Source organism: Bos indicus, chromosome 19, assembly GCF_029378745.1.
Source record: "Bos indicus isolate NIAB-ARS_2022 breed Sahiwal x Tharparkar chromosome 19, NIAB-ARS_B.indTharparkar_mat_pri_1.0, whole genome shotgun sequence".
NCBI classification, from domain to species: domain Eukaryota; kingdom Metazoa; phylum Chordata; class Mammalia; order Artiodactyla; family Bovidae; genus Bos; species Bos indicus.
In genome coordinates this window covers 30,129,889-30,155,616 of record NC_091778.1, presented here as the reverse complement: position 1 = coordinate 30,155,616, position 25,728 = coordinate 30,129,889, and the positions used below count along the sequence as shown (strand labels likewise).

Here is a 25,728-nt window from a genome sequence, read left to right as displayed (position 1 = left end):
TTATTCTTGAACACATCTCAATTTTAATATACAATTCAAGAATGTGCAATGCATTCTATAAAGGAAAGGAGAAACCTGTAGATAAAATATTTTGATCAAAGAACAAAAACACAGGTGTGAGAAAGCAAGATTAGTCTAGGAGTCTCAGGCTTCTTCAACAAGATGGTAATTGATGCTGTGAATCCAGGAGATCTCTGCTGCTTCATGAGGGAAATGGGTATTTCCACCTCAAAATGGCCCCATCGGCACTCACGCTAACGATGTACTGATTTCCTGGACTTATCCGGATACGGGTGATGTTGCCACTGTGTCCCACCCCAACATGGGTCACTTCACCCTCATTGTAATCCCAGACCTTGACCAGATGGTCATTTCCACCTGAAACAGACAAACAGTTATATGGCATGGCTGCAACAGAACAGAGAGAAAACAGTCCTGATTTTTAAAAACGACCATTTTCAATACATTCCCCATGTGATGATTTAAAGGAAGAAAAAACCTATCTTTATAAACACTCTTCCTTGACTGGGAAAAATCTAGAACTGTTGCAGTAAATTTGAGGGGAAAAAAGTAAAGAGGTGACATCACCCTTGATCCCACCATCCAGAGATAACAATTAGTAACTTCTTGGTTTAGTTCCTTCTGGTCTTTTCTCTGTAAGTTACACAGTTACACAGCTGAATATGTGATTGGGATTATACTGTGTCTACTTTTATATCCTCCTTTATGTAAATGTATTTGTGAAACTTTCATTGATTTAGAACATTAATTGGTTACTGTCCTGAAGACTCAAAGAGGCTGCAAGAAATAAGACTGATGCTGTTGCAATGGGCACATTGTGTAGCAAATGCCCCCTGGACATGCTGATTGAAAAGCCTGGCATCAAAGACTTCAGTAGGAAACATCACAGCAAGGCAGGCTGGATAGCCCAGTCTATGTAAAGGTCTATTTCTATCTTTTTTTTTTAATTGAAGTAGGGCTTCCCAGGTAGCGCTAGTTGTAAAGAACCTGCCTGCCAATGCAGGAGAACTGAGAGACAGGGTTCGATCCCTGGGTTGGGAAGATTCCCTGGAGGAGGGCATGGCAACCCACTTCAGTATTCTTGTCTGGAGAATCCTATGGACAGAGCAGCCTGGTGGGCTACGGTCCATGGGGTTGCAAAGAGTCAGACACGACTGAAGTAACTTAGCACATATCATTGCTGCCCATCACAAAGAAAAAGCAAACAGTGGAAGCTTAGCTTTTATTTGTGCCCCTCAGGCTCGTAGGCAAATGTGTCTTCTCATTGAAATGTGACTTCTGGATTTTTCTTTCCTAGCCACATAGGCTGCAGCGCACAGGCCTGAATCTAACCTCGTTGCCCTTTAGACCCTTCTGGGGTCACTGCAGTTGCCCCCTGGCCAGGGAATTCCAGGTTTCCATTTAAATAAGCTAAGCTTGGCTTTCTTCTCTGATTCCAGGACTGACCTGTAACAAAATGCACCCCTTCCACTGTGATGTCCATGCCGTTGACAGCCCCGGACAAGGAACCGTCCAACTCTCTGATGACTGAGCCGTCGAACACTTCCCAGTAAGCAATCTGGAATTGGAGAACGAAGCATGGGGCAGGATTCAGCTCAGTGGAATCATCCAAGCACACGCCAACAAAAGAAGGTTCTACTTTATATAGCAGGCAGCAGAAATATACTCAGGGATGATGTATCGGCTGACATTATAAATAGGCTAAGGCAGGGGATGGAGAAATCATTTTAATATTTTTAGGAGTGGCTTTTAAATTTGCATTCTATTTAAAGAGATGTTGATATGCTGGTAAACTGGATTGAGACAGAGAGCGCTTTTTGGTTAGATGGAGCAGATTGAGCCTGGAGGAAGCTGTAAAGGGAAGAAGAAACCGGCCAGTGCACAATTCTGCACTTAAAGGAGGAGAGCAAAGCTTTCTTTAGGCTTGGCAGGAGGGGAAATGAAATTTCTTTAGGGCCTTCAGCTTGGAGAACGAGCGGTTCTGCAAAATTCTGGAGACTGGGCCTTACAAAGTCAGCTCTCGCTGTAGCTGGCCCTCCTTCTTCCTCACCCCACACTTATCCCCACCTTCTCTTCAGACTCAAAGCAACAGAAGATTTTGCAGGGACGGGTTTAAACAGAAACTGATTATATTACCCCTGCCACCTTCCTGGGCCATGAAACTAGGTTAGGGGTGGATAGGAGACAGGAGCTCAAAGAGCGACGGTTTTTCTCTGAATATACTGCTTTTATACTTTTTTGAACTTTGAACCTTGTCAATGTACAACCCTGTTCAAAAATAAAATTTCTTTCTAAACAAAAGTGCCCTTGACCGGAAATTGGGAGTGGGAACTTAGGTATGTATTACACCCGGAACTTTCTCTGTCTTTCGTGTTGATGGAAACTTGCTGTATTTCAGTCATGAACACCAGGAATCTATGTTCCTCTGAATTTAGCTAGAAATTGTGTATGCTATTTAAAATTTTTTTCTTTTCTTTTTTTTTTTATAATTTCTATTGATGCTGGATCGCTTTAACAATAAATTTCGGTTTTCAGACTAAAAGCATAAACAAGTGTAAAAGCATGCTGAGGGGACTTCCTTGGTAGTCAGTCCAGTGGTTAAGACTCTGTGCTTCCACTGCAGGGGGCACAGGTTCAATCCCTGCCTGGTTGGGGAACTAAGATCCCACATGCCACATAGTGAGAACAAAAAAAGCAGGGGGCCGGGGGGAGGCATGCCAAAAATCTTTGTTTCTCAGGAATCACATCCATGTAAGTCCTTGGTGCTTGACTACTAGTTTCCTTGACCAAGGAAGTCAAAGTGATCTTCAGCTGGGCTTTCCTGAGGGTCCTCTGCCAGAAGTGGTCTTCCCTGAGATCAAAGCATGGCTACGTCCCCCTGGCACTGAGGCCTCAGCTCAAGTGTCACCGCCTTAAGGAGGGCTCGCTGACCAGCCTCCCTAAAGCAGTTTCCTTCTCGCAGCCAGTACCCTATAACCGGATCTATGTATTTTTAGCTCTTTTGCCATCTTGTATCATCTTGGTCACTTATTACTCATTGCTCATTCATGGACTCTGTCACATGTGTACTGTTCAACTCCAGCCCCTCCCACCCAAAATTAATACAGAAAGTAAGTTGCCTCCATGACAGCAGGGACACTGTCATGCGCCTAGCGCTTAGTTTGACAGATTTGTGATTTATGGTTGGAATAGTCTGGTCAAAATTCAAATAAGAGGGAGATGGACTGTTTCAAGTCTCATAAGCTGAAACCTAGAATACAGCAGATATCACCCTAATCTAGAAATGATATGAATCGTATAGCAGAGCATTTATAATGACGTTGTGATTAGCTCCTTAATATCTATCCATCCTAGTTCCCAGAGGAAGCCCACTTAGACCACAAGTCAAGCATGCATTAGGGGATAGGCAGGTGTGGGCCAATTTGGACAGATGCGACACAAAGAAACTAACAACCTAGAGACTGGAAAGGATGCAGCTCTCCACGCCTTCCCAGAACACTCTGTCTGGTTGGTTCAGGCAGCCGTCCTTGGGTTTTTATGACAAAGCTGTTGAATCCTGCCCCCAGATCACAGATGCAAGGCCTTGTACCAAGGCCATGGAAGTACAGCCCAGAACCAAGGACACCTCTGAAGTTGAGCCCCTTTGTAAGCACTGCCAAAAGCCCCTGATTATCACTAACAAGCTTCTTGACTCCCAATTAGACAAAGACGCCCACTTCAGTAAACACCCTAAAGCGCCTCAACCAACCACCTGACGCTAGCTTTCCCCCAGGAATTTTCTTTGTCTTGAGGCTATAGAAATTGGCTGTTAACTCATGAAAACTGTCGACTCTCCTGGGCCTGTTGTGGGGCTGGCCCGCTGCGCTCACAGTGCCCGCTGTATCTGTGCTTTGTTCTTAGTAAACTCACTCCCTTCTGAAATGCTCCGTGTCTGGAAATTCTTTTCCATCCCACGCTAGGACTGCCTCAATGAAAGAAAGGGTCTTCAGGCTGTAGTTCCCACTCACCTCGGAAGCTTAAACAGGAAAAATCCCCACTTCTGGATTCAAATTTATGGGCGTGGGGGTGGGGAGGGCAAGTCCCTTTAGAACTTTGCCCGTGCTATTTTTATACTTTCCACTCCATTATCTCAGACTGCAGCTGGCAAACAATAAATAGGCAACCTCCTCTTCAATTATCTCAAAGGCGTCTCAAAGACTAAATTAGGGGGATCCAAACCCAATACCTGGATTGGCAGGGAATCAGGCCAAGATCTGACGGATCTGATGTGGCTGGCAGGATGGGAGACACCCTACCAGCTTCCTTGCCCCTCTCTCCTGAAGCCTCTTGCTCACTCTGAGGAGGAAATATTCCCCCCAAAAGAAGGGCCGATTTCCACCCAAGGACATGGACCCCCCCAGCTAAAGAGGTTTTTAACATATTGATGAAGTAGGGTGATGAGGGCTTCCCAGGTGGCACAGTGGGTAAAGAATCCGCCTGCAATGCAGGAGACACGGGTTTGATCCCTGGCTCAGGAAGATGCCCTGGAGGAGGAAACAGCCACCCACTCCAGTATGCTTGCCTGGAGAATCCCATGGACAGAGGAGCCTGGCGGGCTACAGTCCATGGGGTCACAAAAAGTTGGACACGACTGAGCACTCACTTATAGCATGAAGTGTTGAGAGATGAGCTCCATTGTCATTCAATTTGAATTTAATCACATGACAACTGCTTTGGACATGGCACTTCCATTCTAGCCCTAAAAATTTCCTCATAATCAAAACCAGTACTTACTAAGTGCCTGCTCTGTGCCAGCCCTCACCCTCAGCTTTTAGCATTGTGGCTCAGCTGGTAAAGAATCTGCCTGTAATGCAGGATCATTAAACCTGTAATGGGTTTGATCCCTGGGTTGGGAAGATCCCCTCGAGAAGGAAAAGGCTACCCACTCCATATTCTGGCCTGGAGAATTCCATGGACTGTACAGTCCATGGGGTCACAAAGAGTCAGACACAACTGAGAAACTTTCACTTTCACACTATATGAAAACAAGCTTGATTAAAGTCAAGCATGACTGTAATCCATGAGGTCAGTGGTGTCGTCACATCCATTTTGCAGACAACGAAGCAAAGGCACCCAAGAAAATGACACAGCATTTCCAAAGTGACACAGAGGATCACCGGCACTCCCATCCTCCGAACTGGCGTGGCTTGGCTCCAGAGCCTGTACCCGTGGTCACGAGGCACCATGGCTCTTCTCATGAACCAGAAAGGTCCCAACCCTTACCTTTCTGTCTGTGCCACTGGTGATGATCTGGAACTCCTCCGGGTGGTAACAGACACACTGGAATAAGGTGTTAGCCAGGATCATCTGATTCCTCCTAAGACGCCTGAAAAACAGATCCGAAAGCTGTGAAATCACTATTCTCTTCTAGAGAAATCTTATTTACCAGTAGAGCCTGGCCTGTGACATGGCCACCCAGCCATCTGGTCTATGGAAGGAGAATCGATATTTACACATTTCTTGGGGAGTTGTATTATTGTTATTTAGTCATTCAGTTCAGTTCAGTCGCTCAGTCATATCCGACTCTTTGTGACCCCATGAATCGCAGCACGCCAGGCCTCCCTGTCTATCACCAACTCCGGGAGTTCACTCAGACTCACATCCATCGAGTTGGTGATGCCATCCAGCCATCTCATCCTCTGTCGTCCCCTTCTCCTCCTGCCCCCAATCCCTCCCAGCATCAGAGACTTTTCCAATAAGTCAACTCTTTGCATGAGGTGGCCAAAGTACTGGAGTTTCAGCTTTAGCATCATTCCTTCCAAAGAACACCCAGGGCTGATCTCCTTCAGAATGGACTGGTTGGATCTCTTTGCAGTCCAAGGGACTCTCAAGAGTCTTCTCCAACACCACACTTCAAAACCATCAATTCTTCGGTGCTCAGCCTTCTTCACAGTCCAACTCTCACATCCATACATGACCACTGGAAAAACCATAGCCTTGACTAGACAGACCTTTGTTGACAAAGTAATGTCTCTGCTTTTCAATATGCTGTCTAGGTTGGTCATAACTTTCCTTCCAAGGAGTAAGCGTCTTTTAATTTCATGGCTTCAGTCACCATCTGCAGTGATTTTGGAGCCCAAAAAAATAAAGTCTGACACTGTTTCCACTGTTTCCCCATCTATTTCCCACGAAGTGATGTCATTAAGTCATGTCAAACTCCTTGCAACCCCATGGACCATAGTCCACCAGGCTCCTCTGTTCATGGGATTCTCCAGGCAAGAATACTGAAGTGGTTTGCCATTTCCTTCTCCAGGAGATCTTCCTGACCCAGGGATCGAACCAGTGTTTCCTGCTTGGAAGGCGGATCCTTTACACTGAGCCAGGGAGTTGCATTAGTGTAAGTTAAACCATGTTTTGCTTTGTGTATCTAGAGAGCTACTTCCCTATCCATCAAGAAACTTCTAAGGTCCAGCTCTTCCTGGAAGCTCTGCCCTTTCCACCAGTATCTGTGAACCCTCAACAGTCATGGAGATGAATGGCTTCTGAGATGCACCCCTTTCCTGTTGCCCAGAGGCAGGTTTCTGCCCTTTGTTTGAGTTTTCCCTCGAGTTCAATAGCTGGGACTGCATTCTGCATCAGTGGTCCTCCCCATCACTGGTACCTACACCAGGTCCCAGATGATGCAGGTGCCGTCCGTGCTGGCTGTGACGCACTCCTCATTACTCTTCTTCACCCGGATGCAGGACACGGAGGACTTGTGCTCCTTCAGTGCCTCCTCCAGCTTCTGGGTCTGGTGGCCTATGTGCCACACCCTCACCTGGAAGCCACAAAGCACAGGCTCTCAGTTCCAACTTGGGACTTTCTGATGAAAAACAGATCCCAAGAGTGTTCTCACCTCCTGGGCCTGATTTGTTTTTCTAATTCCCTGTTCTCATCTTGGTTGAGTGGGGTGGGGATATCAAGTTGCAGGGCGGGAATATTCTTTCATGGAGCCAGGAAGACGCCTACCAGGAGCCTACATCCATTTTTACTTTTAGGGCTGAGAAATTTACCAGGCCCCCGCTGCTAAAACCAGTAAAGCAAGGGCTGCTGCTGAACTGAGTGAAATAATAATGTCTGCTCGTTTCTGCTGAGCACTGCTATCAAATTTCTGGTGCCATCAGGGAATCTCTTGGGTACCCAGGGCCATATTTAAACTTTCACATAAGCTGCTCAGTTTCAATTGTTTAAAATCAGTGGTTCTCAACCCCATCAAAGTCAATACCCACTTTCAATAACAAATATTGTCTGACACCCCTCTGTCAACTTGAAATGAAATGCAGAGGTGATACAACTACCTACACACAAAATTTCATAACTGATGCCCTAACTGTAATAAAAAAAAGGGTAAGTAAAAAGGAAAGTTATTTGGTTATAACAGTGGGTCCTGTAATGGATAAACATGCTGTCACAGCTAGACCAGAAAACATTATCATGTAGTCAGATGCTCACAGTCAGATGCTTCCTATAATGAATGTGTTGGACCTAGGAAAAACAAGGAAAGTAGAAATAATTTTGTATAAGTGATACAAGACAATGAAAGAGCCATAGTCTAGTTGAACATGAAATGGAAAACTAGGGTCTTCACAACTCAGGTAGTGGGCATTTACCAATGAAAATGGAAGTAAAATACTCAAGTGTGTTTTAGTAACCATTGCATTCAGACCAGTACACACCTGTGGACCAGCAGCCCTGGCCTCCCGTACCTAAAAAGACCTTAAAGACTATGTCTCTTGGAAGGAAAGGTCTTTAGTAGCCAATGGAAATGGGAGGGGGGACTGTGAAAAGATTGCTAACCAGGGTCAGGGGCAACCAATTTGTAATGTGTAAGTTCCTCCAGTAGCCCTCCTCAGCCACGCGGGTGCATATGTGTGTGCTCAGTCATGTCTGACTCTGCCACCCCATGGACTACAGCCCACTGGGCTCCTCTGTCCATGGGATTCTCTAGGCAAGAATACTAGAGTGGCTTGCCATTCCCTTCTCCAGGGGATCTTCCCAACCCAGGATTCAAACCCATGTCTCCTGCATTGGCAGGCAGATTCTTTACCACTGAGCCACCTGGGAAGCCCTCCTCAGCAAGGCAGATGCCCCCAAAGGCTGAGGGAGCAAGCAAGGATGCTGCGGGTGTTAGCAACAGCTAGGCTGCAGGAATGACGGAAGGGAATGGAGCTGCAAGGGTCCAGAGAGGAGGGAGATGGCTCAGGGCTGGGCGGGTCTGTGGAGCATCTGCAAGGTCTTGTCTAGAAGATGTGCTCTGACCATGAAAGGCACACCAGGCTCTGAAGACAGTGCAAAATAAAGGGTGTAAAGTATCTCATTAATATCAGAATTGCTATCTTCATGTCACACTTTACTTTTACAGGACACTGAATCACAGAGAGGTTAAAGCACACAGCCCAGGTCACACAGCTTGGAAGTGGTGGGAGTGAAATTTGAGAAAATTGAGTGTGACTCCAGAACTAAAACACTCAGACACTAACTGGTTTGGTCTGATCTCTGCCAGAGGCTATATGAAGATGCTGTCTCTTTCTTCTCCTTAGGTCATTCCTATGATAGCATGGAGAAAGGAAAGGAAAATGTAATGTCCTATGTTGAGAGAAGGAAGGCTTTGGGATGGAAAAAAAACCCGGGGAGTAGAGGGAAGGGAGATACTGAGATGTATGAAAAGACATTTTAGGCTCCTTGAAATGATGCAAGAAAATGATTGAGTGTACTAATTTTAAAATGATGGTCAAAGTGTATAGGTAGATTAAAGAATTGAGTCCAAAAATGGCATTTCCTTTAAAAAACAAGATAAAGACAATTTAGAAATGGCAACCCACTCCAGTACTCTTGTCTGGAAAATCCCATGGACTGAGGAGCCTGGTAGGCTACAACCCATGGGGTCGCAAAGAGTCAGACACAACTGAGCAACTTCACTATGGTTTTTGAAGGGGAAAAAAAGGTATTCCAAACCTCTGGCAAAACACCAACTTGGTCCCTAGCTCGATTCCATATAGAATGCTTTCATGTCCGTATCCTAAATGTCCTTTCTGGGAACAAATATATTGATATGTGTATTTATACTATTAGAACTTTAATGTATGATGGACTTCAGAGTTTCATCAAAACCTTAATTTGGTCTTGCCTGACTCCTACTACAGATGAAAAAAATCAAATTAGTGGCCTGTTATGGGGCAGTTGAAAGATTGAAGGCAGAAGGAGAAGAGGGCAACAGAGGATGATATGGTTGGATAGCATCACCGATTCAATGGACATGAACTTGGGCAAACTCCAGGAGATGGTGAGGGACAGGAAAGCCTAGCGTGCTGCAGTCCATGGGGTCACGAAGAATCAGACACGATTTTCTGACTGAAGAACAATAACAAATGGGGCATTTGCTCTGAATATGTGACTATTTTTAAAAGATTCAGCCCTGGAGAACAGTACCTCCCCTTCTCCTCCGCCGCTGATGACCCTTTTACAGTCACTGGTGGTGGCGATGGCAGTCACGCCAATCCTGTGTGCATTGTTAATAACGTACATCAGTCGGCCTGTCTCCGGGGCAAAGGCTCGGATTCTACCATCGTCCCACGCTGGCATGAAAGGGAAAGAGAAGGCAGGCAGGATGAGCATACTCTAAATCCTAAGTGAGAGACAGGATGTGAGGGGACAGTGGTGGTGATAGAGGGAAGAGGCCAGTCCCCCACCCACTGCCAGGAATCACAGCCCCCTTTTCCCTGATTCCCCAAACTGGTCACACCTCCCAAAGGAAATGAACGGCTCGCCTTAGCTAAGCCTGCCTCCTGGTGTACCCCACCCCAGGAGACATTAGTTGGGGAGATCATCCCCCACCTCTCCCATGAGCTGTAAAACTTGCACAGTCAACTAGATGGTTGATATTGCAACTGGGATGTCAACCAGGGATCAGAAGTCAGCTTCCAGAAGAGTTCTGTTTAAAAGCATGTCAGCCCTGGGGACTTCCCTGGCCGTCTAGTGGTTAAGGCTTTGCCTCCCAGTGCAGGGGGTGCAGGTTCAATCCCTCATTGTGGAGCTAACATCAAGATCCCACATGCCTCCCAGCCAAAAACCAAAACATAAAACAGAAGCAATATTGTAACAAATTCAATAAAGACTTTAAAAATGGCCCGCATCAAAAAAAAAAAAAGTCTTAAAAAGGAAAAATACCTTTGAGTACTAGAAATGGCATAGTCTTACAAATTAAAGAATTTCCTGGCTTCTGTGTTGAGAGCAGATCGTGGAAGAAAGGTGACAGGTGAGGGCAGAAGCAAGGAGTCTTGGTAGGAAGCTACCAGAATAATCTAGGAGAGAGATGGTGGTAGTGACTGAGATGAGGGTGGAGATGATAAGATGCATGGAATCTTGGATATACTCTGAAGAAGGAGCCATTGGAGCAGGAGAAATGGGGTTTTGGTATAAGACAAAAAGAGAAGTGATGATGATGCCAAGATTTTTGACCCCAGGATTTGTTAGCTCTAAGTGTAATGCAAACCAAGAGCTCCTGGGGACCACTATGTGGAGAAAACATGCCCCAAGGTAGAAGCAGCACAAGGAGACAAAGCCAAGAAGAGAGGGCAGTGAGATGGTTCCTGATATCATCATTTTATATTATTATAACGATTGTTTTGGCTGCATCCAGGCACATGCAATCTTAGTTCCCTGACCAGGGATCGGACCGGTGTCTTCTGCAGTGGAAATATGTAGTCCTAACAGCTGGGCTTCCAGAGAATTCCCCTGATATCACCATTTTAATACCTGCCGCTAAACTCCGGGAGTTGGTGATGGACAGGGAGGCCTGGCGTGCTGCAATTCATGGGGTTGCAAAGAGTCGGACACGACTGAGCGACTGAACTGAACTGAAAGACTCACTTGACTTTTCATTGATGTGAACCAGTAATTCACTTTTGACCGTTGGGGAAATTTATACATGGATTGAACATAAATGATATTAAGAAATTATTATTTTATAGGCAAATATCTTCAGAGATGCATACTGAAGTCTTCAGAAATAGAATATCATGGTGTCTATAATTCATGTTAAAATATTTTGGCACGATATAATCAACTGAATTAAAAATAAATTCCCTTGGAGCTATAACTTAAAGTCAGGTTTTTAATCTCTTGAGCAACAAAAAAGGGTTCTCACACAAGAATCCTGGACTCGCTAAGGCCTCAAATCCACCCTGTGAGGTGAAAACTGAATTTTCCTGGCCAGAGAGAAAGCAACATGCTATATGAAGCAATGTGGGGGAAGAGAAATTGCTGTTTGGTAATTCCTAGCTCAGAAAGAATCCTAGCTGGAAGGGAATTCCAAAAACAGGCTAGATGAAAAGCAAGTGGACCGTGGGAGGCCACGCCAGTTCATCCTCACACGGAGCCTGGTAGGAAAAGACTAGCAAGAACCGAAGCCACAGCCGGAACCGGAAGTCAAACCTGGTACTCCGACCTTACCGGAAATGATGCTCTTGCCGTCCCGCATGAAATCGATGCCATGGCAGGTCATATTGGGCACGGTGATCCGCAGCAACTCCCTGTTGGTCAGCGTGTGCCACACTCGGATGTCCTTCTTGGCGCAGGTGGCGAAGAGCTCAGCGGTGCCGCTGCAGAGAAGCCACCAGGGGAGTGAGACATGCAGCTGCACAAGATGCACAGTGTTTCTCAGATGCAGGTTTGACGCTAAAACGGGCTTCTTGAGGATGTAGGGAAGGATGCTTTTTGAAAGTGTTAATTGCACAGTTGTGTCCGACTCTTTGCAACCCCATGGACTGTAGCCCGCCAGGTTAATCTGCCTATGGGATTATCCAGGCAAGAATACTGGAGTGGGTTGCCATTTCCTTCTCCACAGGATCTTCCCAATCCAGGGATCGAACCCGGGTCTCCCACATTGCAGGCAGATTCTTTACCATCTGAGCCACCAGGGAAGCCACCAGGATGCTTTTAGATGCCTATTGTCTCAGGCTTAATGGCCTTACAGATTCCTTGTGCAGAATGGCATTTGATGGGGAGTTCCTTGGTGGCCCAGTTACTAGGACTGGGAGCTTTCACTGCTGGGGGCCCAGGTTCAGTCCCTGGCTGGGGAACTAAGATCCCACAAGGCGCACTGCTTGGCCACAATTAGTAAATAAAATACCACATTTTGGAGCAGTGAAATCGTCACACAAACCTTCTCACAAATAACAATTATAAAACACAGATAAAATGAACACAATAACAAGGCTGCCAAATCCCGAAGACACTGAAAATATTTTAAAATAGAAATCAAGAAGAGCTTGCTCTTGTGAAAGTGTAACTGGGGGACTTTCCTGGTGGTTCAGTGGCTAAGACTCCATACTCCAAATGCAGGGGGCCTGGGTTCAGTCCTTGGTCAGGGAACTAGATCCCACATGTTGCAACTAAAAAAAAAAGAAAAATCCTGAACGCAGCAACAAAGATCAACTAAGACCTGGCACAGCCAAAAAAACAAATAAATACCTTTTTTTAAGTGCAACTAGAAAGGGTTAAGAATCATTACTGTGCGATTTTCTAACCAGAGATGCCCCAAACTCCCTAGGTATGGTGACCACAGAAAAAAAGTAGCAGAAAAATCACAGCCTCACTGACTAAAGGTGCCGGCCATCAGAGTAAGGGGCTGGAAAATTCATCTGGAATTTAAAGGGAAAACCCTGGCAGCAAGAGAATCATAAGAGGAAGACCTAAATTCTGATTATTAAAAACTGCCCCAATTCCTGTGTGCCAGTTGAATTCTACACATGGGGGGTGCAGGAAACCTCGAGAGGAAAAAAAAAAAAACAAAAAAACAGGAGGCAGAGACCAGAGAGGACACTACTTTTCTTTTTCAAATTCTATTTTTTTCTTTCTTTTTAAAAAATTTTAAGATTCTCTTTTTGAGGTCAGCACTATATGGATGAATCTGAGAGCTTTTTTAACTGACTACATTAACCAACTGTGCTTAGTTTGGGTGGCTGAAAGCTGAACCTTAGAGACTTAAAGTGACTGCTAGGATGTTTCTTTAGGGGGATATAAAATGTTCTAAAATTGATTATGATAATGGTTGCAAAACTCTGTAAATATACCCCTAAGAAAGCCATTGAATTGTATAGAGGGTGAATTTTAAGATACGTAAATTATATTTCAATAGAGCTATTAAAAAAAAAAAGAAAGGGGTACGAAACCTGATTAGATTAAAGACTGCATAGAAATTGAAAAGACATGTAAAAACTTACCCTTACAGAAGACACCAGGACCAAGTATTTTACAGATTGATTCTACCAAGCTCCTTAGAAAAAGACAGGAAAAGTGACACAGAAAGGAAATGACCAATTTTCAAATAAGAATTCGCCTGATGGGAGGCACCAGCCATTTTCACTTTTAGAAATAGGAGGGACCTAATCACAAAGGCTCAGGAAACCAAAACTACATTTGGTGACCTCAAGGACCAAGTTTTCAAAGAGCCTTGCTGCCTATACAACAATGATCTTGAGTTTTATAAATTCAAATGAATTACTGAAGAAGTTCAGAGCAAAAACTGTGACCAACTTTATGGGACAAATCTCGCCAAAGACAAATAGATTTCATAATCAAATAATGACAGACTCTGATGGCAGCTCTGTTTGACATTAAAACTGCTCATGGTTATATGTTTCACTGTCTTGTGAGAGATTTACCAATATATATAGCAACTAGGTTCAGAGGAATTCTTAATCTTATGGCCACTGCCATCAGGCAAGCCAAATCTGGAAGACACAAGAGGTGCAAACAAACGACCTGAAAGATGTTTGAAAAAAGGCATTACTAAGTTGTGCTCCAGACAGCAGTGGAAAACAGGAAAGTTTTTCCAGTCTGTTCACCCTTTCCATGATGAATTTACTAGAAAAGCCAACATTCCAAAGAGGCCCAAATTTGAATTATAAAATGAATGTAGCTGCTTGGTAAAAGCCAAAGAAAATCTATTAACATAATTCACTACAATAGAAAAATTCATGGAGAAAAAAATAATAATTTATTATTGTTAGGTAGTTAGAATAGCAAAAAGGAGTCCAAAAGGGTGGTGGCTAAAAGACAAAGAAAGGGAAAAGACCTTGAAAATAGAACAAAAGAAAATCCATGGACTGGAGTGAGAACTTCAGATGAAACAAACACACCCCCTTCTTGGCTAGCGCAATTGCACAGGGCAGGCTCAGCAGGGAGGAGATAAATGAATAAATGGAGGAAGCCAAGGATTGAGGCCTCTCCTTTGGGGTCGGCCCACCCTCACGCTTTGAAGATGTACTATCCTTTGCTTGCTGAATAAAACTCTGAGTTGTAACCAAGCTGTAACACTGGTCTGCTGTTCAAATCTTTGCTGTGGTGAGACACACCACACATAAACATAATGTAAATTACATTATGATTTATCATGATTGATTATGTTAGTAGGTGAAAAATGTGTTAATAAAATTAAATTTCCTTGCACATGGCATCAAATCTCTACATTCTTATCACTTTTTTACTCTTCTACTTACAATGGGAAGACAATGTCCTCAACAGATTCAAAGTGACAAGTTGTGATGAGAGTCTCTTTGAAATTAGTGAAATTGACACGATAAATGTGTGATTCTTCTGTTCCTACAAAGAACTGGTGTCCTTCCCCTCGAAGTGTGATAGAGGTGATTCCACCTTGTAACTGGATTTTCCTTTAAGGAGAAGCAAAAGGTGAAGAAGATTTACTCAATTGATGAGCATTTATTAACTGTCTGAAGCATTATAGAGGATACATATTAGGTATAAGAACCTGAGTCCTGCCTTCAAGGAGATCACACGGTTGGAAAGGCAGGAGTTAGAATATCAAGTGCCCATGGTCAGCAAAGGGGGAGGCCCACATGGTTTATGATAATCAAGGAAGTTTACAGTGAGATGTCCCTCTAAATGGGTGGTGGAACACAAGTAGGATTTAGATACAGGGAACATTCCAGGCAAATAAATGGGTAAAAATGACCATGGCCAAAAAACACTTCATTCACTCCATGTCTAACAAGTGGAATCTTTTCATTGGCAAAAACCACCATCTACTGTGTTTCCAGCTACTCATTTTAATAGCAAGATGAGATTTGTTTTAAACCAAATATCACTTTGTCCACATCATTTAGTTGCCGACTAAGCAAACCTCTCTCTAGAGGGTGTCTCCTCATCCAAACCCTGTGGGGTAACTTACTTGATAGGTTTGTAGCTGGGGCTTTTACAGAAGACCAGCAATCCATCTCCAGAGCCTACCAACAAACCCCCCATCTTCAGGCAACAGATAGCTGACACTCCCTAGAGGGAGAGAGAACATTAAGGGTAAAAAGCTAAATGGTTTCATCATTAGGAATCTATGCATCTCTATTTTTGCTTTGCAAATAAGATCAACTGTCCCATTTTTCTCAATTCCACATGTATCTATTAATACACGATTTTTGTTTTTCTGACTTAACTTTACTCTGTATGACACACATACACTATTGATACTATGTATAAAATAGACAACTTATGAGAACCTAGTATAGAGCTCAGGGAACTCAGTGCTCTGTGCTGACCCAAATAGGAAGGAAATCCAAAAGAAAGGGCATATATGTATATGTATGTGTGCATGTATGCTCAGTGACTCTTTGTGGCTTCGTAGACTGCAACTTGCCAGATTCCTCTGTCCATGGAATTTTCCAGGCAAGAAATACTGGAGTGAGTTGCCATTTCCTCCTCCAGAGGAATCTTCCTGACCCACTGATTGAACCCATCTCTCCTACTTGGCAGGCAGATTTTTTACCACTGAGCAACCAGGGAAGCCCCCTTGCTCTACATATTGTAAGTTAATTATATTGGTTTGTCCATAAAGTTCATTTGGGGTTTTCTGTGAGATGTATGGAAAACCCAAATGAACTTTTTGGCCAACTGAATACTTCAATAAAAAACAAAAATCTAAATTAAAAAAAAAAGTTGGCTCTATGGTTAGAAAGATGAAGAATTACTTGATATTCAAACCAACTGTCTTGATATTCAAACAAATACCTCCAATCCCTTTGCCCTGAAAGAATGATATCTTTCCACTTGTGTAACGGGCATCTTGGAAACATTGCTTTATATTATGTAATTTACCTTTACACCTGAATTAAGCACTAAAGCATCCATGGGGGAAACTTAAGTGCCACAGGTTTAAAGAACACTGAGACAGTCAGCATCTTTTCTGGAGAAGCACTGACATTCCAAGTACTCAGCAAAAATATCCAGGTCAGAATTTTCACCCATGGAGCCTTTCAGAGTCAGAATTGGCAGGACTCTCAACCTTGCCCTCCTTCAGCCTGATCTGATTTGGTTTCATCTGTTGAATATATTGGAATCCCTCTCCTAAAAATCATTTGAAAAACACTGATTTGGCCTGTGCCTATGCTGCCGCTAAGTCGCTTCAGTTGTGTCCGACTCTGTGCGACCCCAGAGACGGCAGCCCACCAGGCTCCCCCGTCCCTGGGATTCTCCAGGCAAGAACACTGGAGTAGGTCACCATTTCCTTCTCCAACGCATGAAAGTAAAAAAATAAAATGAAGTCGCTCAGTCGTGTCCTACTCCTAGCGACCCCATGGACTGCAGCCCACCAGGCCCCTCCGTCTATGGGATTTTCCAGGCAAGAGTACTGGAGTGGGGTGCCATTGCCTTCTCCTAGACTCTGCTTATTGCTAGACTCGACTCTACCTATACTGTAGCTTTCTCCCATTCTTAAAAGCTGAATAATAAGTGGTTATGTGACTTAGAAAACTCTAACACCTTCCCAGGAACACGGTGCAATATTTCAAAGCTTCTTGGGACCATCAGCTAAGTGGAAAATTATCTAAGCTTGAACCATCTGTTCCATTATCAGACATGAGATAGATAGGTGCAGAACCTGAAAGAAGCTTTGAAATCCAAAGTTTAGTAGAAACAGCCCTGTAACTTTCTGGGGGCACTGGAAATAACAGCACTTATTCTGTCCAATTACCCTTTGATGGTAGGCTTTTTATTTTGGTTTGGAGATCAAAGTCTCTTATTGGACTTTTAACCTGAATTGTTAGGAATTCTGCAAATATAAACAATGAACAATTTCTACATCTTGCTCATGACTTAAAATGTCAGCTGAGGCTAAAGTTTAAGATCTAGTTATTAGATTAGAAAAAAATGACAGATAGTCTTGTAAATCAAAGAGCACATGTCACTTACACATGGCAACTGGACTGCCCAAATGCTGGAATGGATGTGATTACAAATCACAAAGCCACAGGCCTTGAGCTTTGAAGATGCAAAAAAAAAAAAAAGTGTGATTCTGACCCCTAATTGAGGACACCTGGGATATCCTGAATATACACCAGTGATGAGGGTTTGATCGAACTAGTCAATGAACATTGCAAATTGCAGTGTGGCCTTGGGTGCACCATAGACGTGTTGTTTCTCCCCACAACCCTTGATGGAAGTCTGTGCTAACAGTGGCAGGAGGAAATCACTAGAAAACAGCAGGGCAAGCAGACTTTGATGGTCTCTACTTACCAGACTGAACTTGTCCTTTGCAGGCCCTGTGTCTGCCAGCAGCTTTGTCCTGGGGTTCATTTTTAAAATATCTCCAGTGGTGGTGCCAAGGTAGAAAAAGCTATCGTCATTAGCCATCTGGGGATGAGAGAGACAAGGAAACCTGAAGACCTGGTTTGCCCAGTTGATGCCCAGGAGCCCCTGATCAGGGAGGGGATGAGTTTTCTCTGAACCCTATGAAGACCTCCAAAAGTCCTTGAGGTGACTTCTGTCTCCTCAGACTCGAAGATGGGTAAGAACACCTTCAAGGGGAGCAGAATCAGGGCCAAATTCAGAACTGTATGAAACATCGGACTCCAATCAGCGTGAATTTCACTGAAATGGACTTGTGTCTGCTATTAGCATGCACTCCCTGAGGCATCTCCGAAGGGCTCCTAGGGTGAAGGTGTGCTCCTCCAGAGAGAATATGTATTTGCTTTATTTCCTATTTCCCAAAGTCTACATTCATAAAACGAGTGGAGAATGGGGTTATATGCATGAATATCTGAATCCACATTAAAGACACATGAATAATCCCTCTTTGTGGAGGAGACTGCATTTCAACAAGGAGTTTCATTGTTAGAAACTTTATTTCTTGTGCAGAAATAACATGAGTGGCAACAGGAGGTGCTGTGGGCCTTGAGCACCTCCTGGCTACCCTGCTTCCCACCAGGTGAGGCAGATTCCTGGGGTCTGATGGCAGTTCAGGTCCACTGAAACAGATTCCCCCAGAGCTGTGTCTAGGCAGCCTCTCCAGCTTCCCACGGGAGCTCCTGAAGTGAGACTCCCTCACCTGTGCCTCCCCAGGCAGTGCCCTCCATGTCCAGGGCTCCCCTCCCCACCCCCAGCCCAAAGAACATGTACTTACACACATGCACACATACACACACACACATACCCCTGTCTTGCTCAGTACTATTAACAAGGACTTGTACTAATAAAATAACAGAGTAATTCTTACTGAGATGCTCATGACTATTCTTTTCATCTGTCCTGTTTGGCACTCAGTTGGCCAGATCTTTCTGTTTGGGAGATCCAGTTCCCATACTCGAATTGTCCCGCTAGAGAAAAGAAACAATCAACTGGAGACCCATTTAATAAATCCTTCATCTCTTCTCTGTTTTCTGCAGTCTTTTGAAGGAGAAGCTGAAAGGAAGAGAACTAGGTATTTTTGAGGATTTGTTATGGCCTGGTGGTCTCCCCAAGACACAGTCGTCATTTGGATGCCGAAGTACTAGCATCTGCAGGCTTTCTCATTTGATTTGGTATAATGAATTCCTGAAGTTGGAATTGTCACAGAGAATCCAGTATAGATGGGTACCAAACCAGAAATCTTATTGAAGAGCAGTAACTTTTTCTTTCTCGGTTAGGAGGATCCCCTGGAGAAGGAAATGGCAACCCACTCCAGTATCCTTGCGTGGGAAATGTCATGGACAGAGGAGCCTAGTGGGCTACAGTCCATGGTATTGCAAAGAGTTGGACATGACTAAGTTACTGAGTGTGCACACACGCCCTGAGTGTGAGCACAGATTGTGGGCAGTGTGTTATCAGTAACAGGCAGACCAGAGGCAGAAATGGATTTAGCCAATCAGCAGAACTTTTTCAGTAGGAAGCACAGAATGATTAAATAACTGTATTTAAAAGGACTTCCAGCCAAAATAATTTTTACGTGCGTGCTAAAAACTCGCTCCTGTATTGGCAGGTAGGTTCTCTACCGATAGCATCAGCTGGGATTTTTCGTGTGAAAATTATGATGGAATCTCTTTTTTCAGGATGAAAACCACGTTCCCCATAATTGGAATGACTGTGTTTTCTTTGTAAGCGAATAGGGTGATTTACATGTTCTAGAAACCTTGACAGCAGACACGTACTTTCCAGCAGTGACAAACATCTCGTCGCGGCACTTGGAGAAGATGACTGTGGTGGCGTTCCCGACATTGAGGCCGGCTGCGGGGCTGCCACAGATGGCCTCTCTCTTGGCTATGCTCCAGACAACCACACTGCTCAGACGAAAGGACAAAGAGAATCAGGGGGAAACGGGCTTTCAAAATAAGAAATGGCTCTTTTAGCCGTTCTAGAAGGAAAGAAATACAAGAGGTTACTCACAAAGAAATGAAAGAATTATATTAACCATCCCCCCAACCCCCAGACATCTAAGTCTCTTACTAAAATAAAGAGATTTTTGAGACAGGCAGGGCATAAAAGTTTACCACTCATTTATCGCTTGTAAAAAATTCCCTTGGGGAAATACTCCAGCAAAAAAAAAAAAAAAAAAAATTGTTAATTAGAAGCAATAAAAGAGAATGACATAGGGATGTTTTCAAACTTCACCATGCCATGTAGCTGATTCAGCTGGAGGACTTGCCAAAGCAGGAAGTGCTAGGACCTGCCCCCAGACGTTCTGATTCAGTAGGTCTGGGGTGGAGTCTGAGAATCTGCTTTGCTAAAAAGTCTCTGGTGTGCTTTGGTCTGGGGACCACACTAAGAGTAGTTCTGTTGTAGCTCAGGGCTTCCCAGGTGGCTCAGTGGTAAAGAGCAGCAAATGCAGGAAACACAGAAGATGTAGGTTTGATACCTGAGTCGGGAAGATTCCCTGGAGTAGGAAGTGGCAACCCACTCCAGTATTCTTGTCTGGGAAATCCATGGACAGAGGAGCCTGGCAGGCCCCAGTCCTTGGGGCCACAAAAGAGTCAGACATGACTGAGCACACACACAAACATGTTGTAGCTTACCTTTGCATCTTTCTGGGTGTAATCATACAATTTAGTCCTAAATTGATAGTGCTTGGTTAATGATATCAAGAATGCAGGGGAGAGGGTATTACGTTAAACCCTGGAATCACTGCAGAGATGTGGATGGACCTAAAGATTGTCATACGGAGTGAAGTGAGTCAGAAAGAGAAAAATATTGTATAATATTGCTTATATTTGGAACCTAGAAAAATGGTAGAGACGAACTTATTTGCTAAGCAAAGCAGAAATAGAGTCGCAGATGTAGAGAATGAACTTCCGGTTACAAGCAGAGGTGGGATGGACTGGGAGATTGACGTTGAATATTTACACTGTTGTTGTTCAGTCTCTTAGTCGTGTCCGATTCTTTGCAACCCCATGGGGTGTAGCTTGCCAGGCTCCTCTGTGCTCCACCATCTCCCAGAGTTTGCTCAAATTCATGTCCATTGAGTCAGTCATGCTACCTAACGATCTCATCCTCGGCTGCTCCCTTCTACTTTGCCTTCAGTCTTTCCCAGCATCAGTCTTTCCACATACCCTGTGCTGTGCTAGCCTGCCAGGCTTCTCTGTCCATGGGGACTCTGCAGGCAAGAATACTGGAGTGGGTTGCCATGCCCTCCTCCAGGGATCCCACACTGCAGGCAGATTCTTTACTATCTGTGTCACCAGGGAAGCCCATGAATACTGAAGCGGGTAGCCTATCCCTTCTCCAGGGGATCTTCCCGACCCAAGAATCAAACCAGGGCATATATACACTGCTGCTAAGTCGCTTCAGTCGTGTCCGACTCTGTGCGACCCCACAGACGACAGCCCACCAGGCTCCGCCGTCCCGGGGATTCTCCAGGCAAGAACACTGGAGTGGGTTGCCTTTTCCTTCTCCAATGCATGAAAGTGAAAAGTGAAAGTGAAGTCGCTCAGTTGTGTCCGACTCTTAGCGACCCCATGGACTGTAGCCTACCAGGCTCCTCCATCCATGGGATTTTCCAGGCAAGAGTCCTGGAGTGGGGTGCCATTGCCTTCTCCACTGCTATGTATGAAATAGATAACTAATGAGAACCTACTGTATTGCACAGGGACCTCTACTCAATGATCTTGTGGTGACCTAAATGGAAGGAAATCCAAAAAAGAATGGGTATATGTCTCCATTTAACTGACTCACTTTGCTACACAGAAGGAACTAACACAGCAGGAATGGGGAGTGACTGCTAATGAGCACTGGTTTCTTTTTGAGGTTGAAAATGGTCTAAAATTGATTGTGGCAAAGCTTGCACAACACGACATGTAAACAATGTCTTGGGGAAGTATTTTGGCAAAAATGATTCCTCAGGAGATTTCAATGTGTACCCAAGATTGAGAACAACTACCGTAAGTTAAGAATAGCAATAGACTGCTGGACGCATTTCTGTTGAGGAAAAAAACAGTCAAATGGGGATGGGCCAGGGACATGTGACTACTTTGCTATATACTGAGAACTATCAATATATAACTACACATGAATATAAATTTCCATTGTAATTAAGCTTTGCAGCTCAAACAAGAAAATATCTGTAAAAGTGCACCGAAGTGTTAAGTCCTACACAAGCCTTGGGTGTTCCTTTAGCACTTACACAGGAATATGCACTGCATTGATTGTTCTTCCTAATATAATGCTTTGAAATACTTTTCCCCCAATTTCGTTTGTATGTATTCTCTCCCTACTAACCTTGACCGTGAGATCCTTGAGGTCAAAGATCATGCCTTAGGGAAGTTAAAAATGCCACCTCTGAAGTCACACTTCAGGGTTTGTCCCCCAGCTCTGCTACTTAGCAGCTGGTGACTCAAGTTCATCTGTCATATAGCCCCAAGAGCTCCACCTCGTGGAGTTGCCATGAGGCTTAAATGAGATAATGCAGTTAAGATGCTTGGCACACATCTGACCTGTAGTAAGTGCTCAAAAAAAAAAAACAAAAAAACAAACAGCTATGGTCGATGATGAAGATGATGATGACAAGGATGATGTCATCTTTTCCAGCAATGATTCTCGATTTAGCTGCAAATTAGGATCATATGGGAAATCTTTAGAACTCCTAAAACTGAGGCCAATTAATCAAAGTCTCTGAAGGTGGAGCCAACCACCAGTAATCTTCTAAAGCTCCCAGTTGATTTCAGTGCACTGCCAGGCTTGAGAATCAGTGTCTTATGGTATTTTCCTCACGGGCTTTTTAATTTTTTTCTTTTGATTCTTAGCATTTCAGAATATTTAATTTTCACTATTTTTGTTTGCAGTCTTTTCATACAGATGAAGTTTCATGTAAGTAGAATTCTTTATTCTGTGCTTTTTCTTAATATAGGGCATATAAATTTCCCAACCAATTGGGGAACTCTCTATAAGCACTTTAAGTCTTTAAAAATCTATAAATATTTTAAATTATCAATGGCCACTAAAAGTTAACATGTATTTTTTTAAATGACATTTCCCCCAGTTTTTGCTTGGTTCTACATATATATGCAGGTACTTTACTTTCATAGTTACATATTTTCTTTGTTATTTGTTTCTGTCTTTTCAGCTTAATTCGAACTCTTTCACCAAAAATTTATAATTTCCCAAATTCATATGAGCTTCATAAGCTTTTCACATCACACATGCTCAAATACAGACAGGCAAACAGAGAATGTTAGAAAGGGGACAGTTGTTAACACGTCTAGAAATATGCCTAGTAGAAAAGAAATAAGTGTGCTTAGTTCATTACCTTCCATCGTCTGGGCCTCCTAGTGATACCAAGTACATATCATTTGGTGAAAAGGCCAGAGCTTCAATTTTGCCCTTGTGAAGTGACAGCCGAGCCATCAGCTCCCTTTTCTTATAATCCCACAAAATGATATCTGCCTGGGGGCAAGAATACACTGTCAGACCATAGACAGGCTTTGAAAGGACCAGAGGAGAGAGCTACCTCTCTGTGTGAAAAAATAATCATTCATCACTTTTCTAGAAATTAGAGCACGTCTTCCGAACATGACAGCAACAAAACAGAAACAGGTGTAAGCGGGGACTTTTGTTTCTAGGTATTACCAGTCACAAGCTGCTGCACTGGGTATAAAGCCACCAGGTGCCTTTACTTTCAGCTTCACAGAGCGAAAATGAGTTCCAGGAGAGGCCAAGGGAAGAGGAGGCAGGGTGTACACAGGACAGTGCAGAGCTACTCTGAAGTGAGGCAGTTTTTCTTGGGAGGCGCCTCTGAATCAATACACGGTGGGTGGTGTTTTAATGTATTCACCTTAAAGCCCATGAATGTGACTTGTCCAGACGCAATGTAAAGTCCACTCTTGGAGATGGCCACACAGGAGACGTTGTTGCCATGACCGTGTAGGAAATTCTGTTCCTGAGTATTTATTGCCTGGATGAGGATGGTGCAACCCAGAGGGTAGACCAGATGCTCCTGGTCAGGATGGCATTTTAGACCAGTGGGGACATGTCCTGAAAGAGAGGTTGAAAATAATAAAAGTCGAGGGCAGAAGTGGCTAATTGTTTTTATTTAGACTGAGCATAAGGCTTTTAAAATAAGCCTTAGTTCAACTAAAATAAGTGTGTGTGTTTGGGGGTTGGGCAGTATTAGGTAATTTTACTCTACTGACAAGGCTGGTATAGAGTATATTCACTGCTAACGAAAGATTTTCAGGGCATCCGAGGTAGAAAAAAGTCTGGTTATAATATATACAGCATGAGTCCACTTTTATTAAAAAATTATGTCAATGTACATTTGAAAGGATCATACCAAAGTTTAACAGAGATATCTTTGGGACAAGTAATAATGGTTGATTTTTCCTTAGATTTCACTGTATTTTTCCACTTTTCTAAGCTCTTGTTCTTAAGTATGACTATGGATTTACCCCCTGTATTACTCTATATTCTCAGTGCATAGTATACTATTTACATGTGTGCGTGTGTGCTCAGTCGTGTCCGACTCTGTGACCTCATGGACTGTAGGCCTGCCAGGCTCCTCTGTCAGTGGGATTATCCAGGCAAGAATACTGGAGTGGGTTGCAATTTCTTCCTCCAGGGGATCTTCCCGACCCAGGATGGGACCCACATCTGGTGTCTCCTGCATTGACAGGCGTGTTCTTTACCACTGAGCCACCTGGGAAGCCCACCATACTACTTGGCATTCAGTAATTTTAGATAAATGCATATTTGACTGTATGAAAGAATATAAGTTGTCACAAAACCAAGAAGGCAAAAACAATTCAATTTTATTGAATTTTAAAAGGCCAAGATAATTGGAGACACTGAGATATAACTGACAATACTCTCTGAGCGCTACAAAACAGTATTGAACAGTACTGAATTCAGTAGCAGGGCTCTCTACTGGTCACCAGTGTGATCCTTTGCCCTCATAGCAGGTCACTCACTTCCTTTACCAATGATCTGGTGACCAGCTCTAAAGATGGCCAGTACTAGGATGTACTAAGTGCTCAATTTCTATCAGAGACCGTTAACATAAAACAAAGAGAAGGCTCAAGAGCCAAGTCCTAGAATGTGCTAAAGCTTTAGTTATTGATTGTTCTGTGTCTACATTACTACAATTTTAAAGCTTTCAGGCATCACAATGCATTTTCTTTAAAAGTTTGCTTTTTCTAAAATGCAATCCATTGTTTGTTTTCATCCTTCTCAAAACCCAAACAGCATTTCCCCTCTTCATGTTCCAAACAGGAGGTGGTCATAAGTCAGATTCGAGCGGAACAACCAGGCCCCTCTGACCAAAGCACCTCCCCAGTCCAGCTCCCCGTGGTGTCCATCATGGTCTGAAATCCTCACCTTCCTTCTGGTTAGAAGACAAATCATCCCCTAAAGTGGTTGCTCAAAACACAAGTTCCCCACTCCCTCCAGCCCCTTCTCATTAGTACATCAGCTGGGATTTTAGAGGTTACTTGGTCCCAGGGACCTACACGTATTCTGTAATCCAATACTGAGGGGCAGACAGTTTTGCTGGCTGTGTGGGGCTTAGAGCCAGGGGAGAGCTGGCTAGTGGGAGAAGGGTTTCAGATCACACTTTTTTATCCTTATGGCCTAGTAAGGGGGCATTTGGTTCCTTTCAGATGTTGGCAAAACCCATCCCGAATCTTTAAGGTCCGGAGCGAGGACATGACTCTAAGATCTTTGGGGAGGAGAGGCTGTTTGGGTCCCCAGTGCTTGACTCATGCCAGTGTCCCAAGCTGCCTTCCAGGTGCCGCCTGGTGTCTCACTCTCCCTGGTTGCACCACATTGTCCCTGGGGTCCCTAAACCACCTAGCCCAGACACGTTCGAGGTCTCACCATTGAATCCGATCACGGCCTCAAGCTCCAGCTCCACTGCCTCAGCCACCTCATCCTTGGGCGAAGTTTGGGTCTCCATCATCTGGAGACTCCGCTCACTTTCCTCTCAGCCTACAGAGGTGCAGCGTC

At 44.0% G+C, this 25,728-nt stretch overlaps 1 protein-coding gene across 1 annotated transcript; it reads right to left on the bottom strand.

The window, feature by feature from the left end:
* CFAP52 (cilia and flagella associated protein 52) lies at positions 1-25,728 on the bottom strand. Its single transcript, XM_019982508.2, has 14 exons — positions 25,600-25,728; positions 23,564-23,763; positions 23,039-23,175; positions 19,452-19,580; positions 18,542-18,641; positions 17,563-17,679; positions 15,230-15,330; positions 14,541-14,711; positions 11,491-11,639; positions 9,469-9,614; positions 6,666-6,817; positions 5,284-5,386; positions 1,468-1,579; positions 1-378 (listed from the first exon to the last, which is right to left on the bottom strand). The coding sequence occupies exons 1-14, from the start codon at positions 25,679-25,681 to the stop codon at positions 203-205; spliced, it is 1,875 nt and encodes a 624-aa protein (XP_019838067.2). The 5' UTR covers positions 25,682-25,728; the 3' UTR covers positions 1-202.

What these genes read in the sequence shown, in the direction of transcription:
- CFAP52 (XM_019982508.2), bottom strand. Translation starts at nt 25,681, where the DNA reads ATGATGGAGACCCAAACTTCGCCCAAGGATGAGGTGGCTGAGGCAGTG. An exon ending in GGCCGTGATCGGATTCAATG is followed by an intron (nt 23,764 to 25,599) that starts GTGAGACCTCGA and finishes CCTCTCTTTCAG; the next exon opens with GACATGTCCCCACTGGTCTA. An exon ending in CGGCAAGAGCATCATTTCCG is followed by an intron (nt 9,615 to 11,490) that starts GTAAGGTCGGAG and finishes CTTTCATGCCAG; the next exon opens with CGTGGGACGATGGTAGAATC.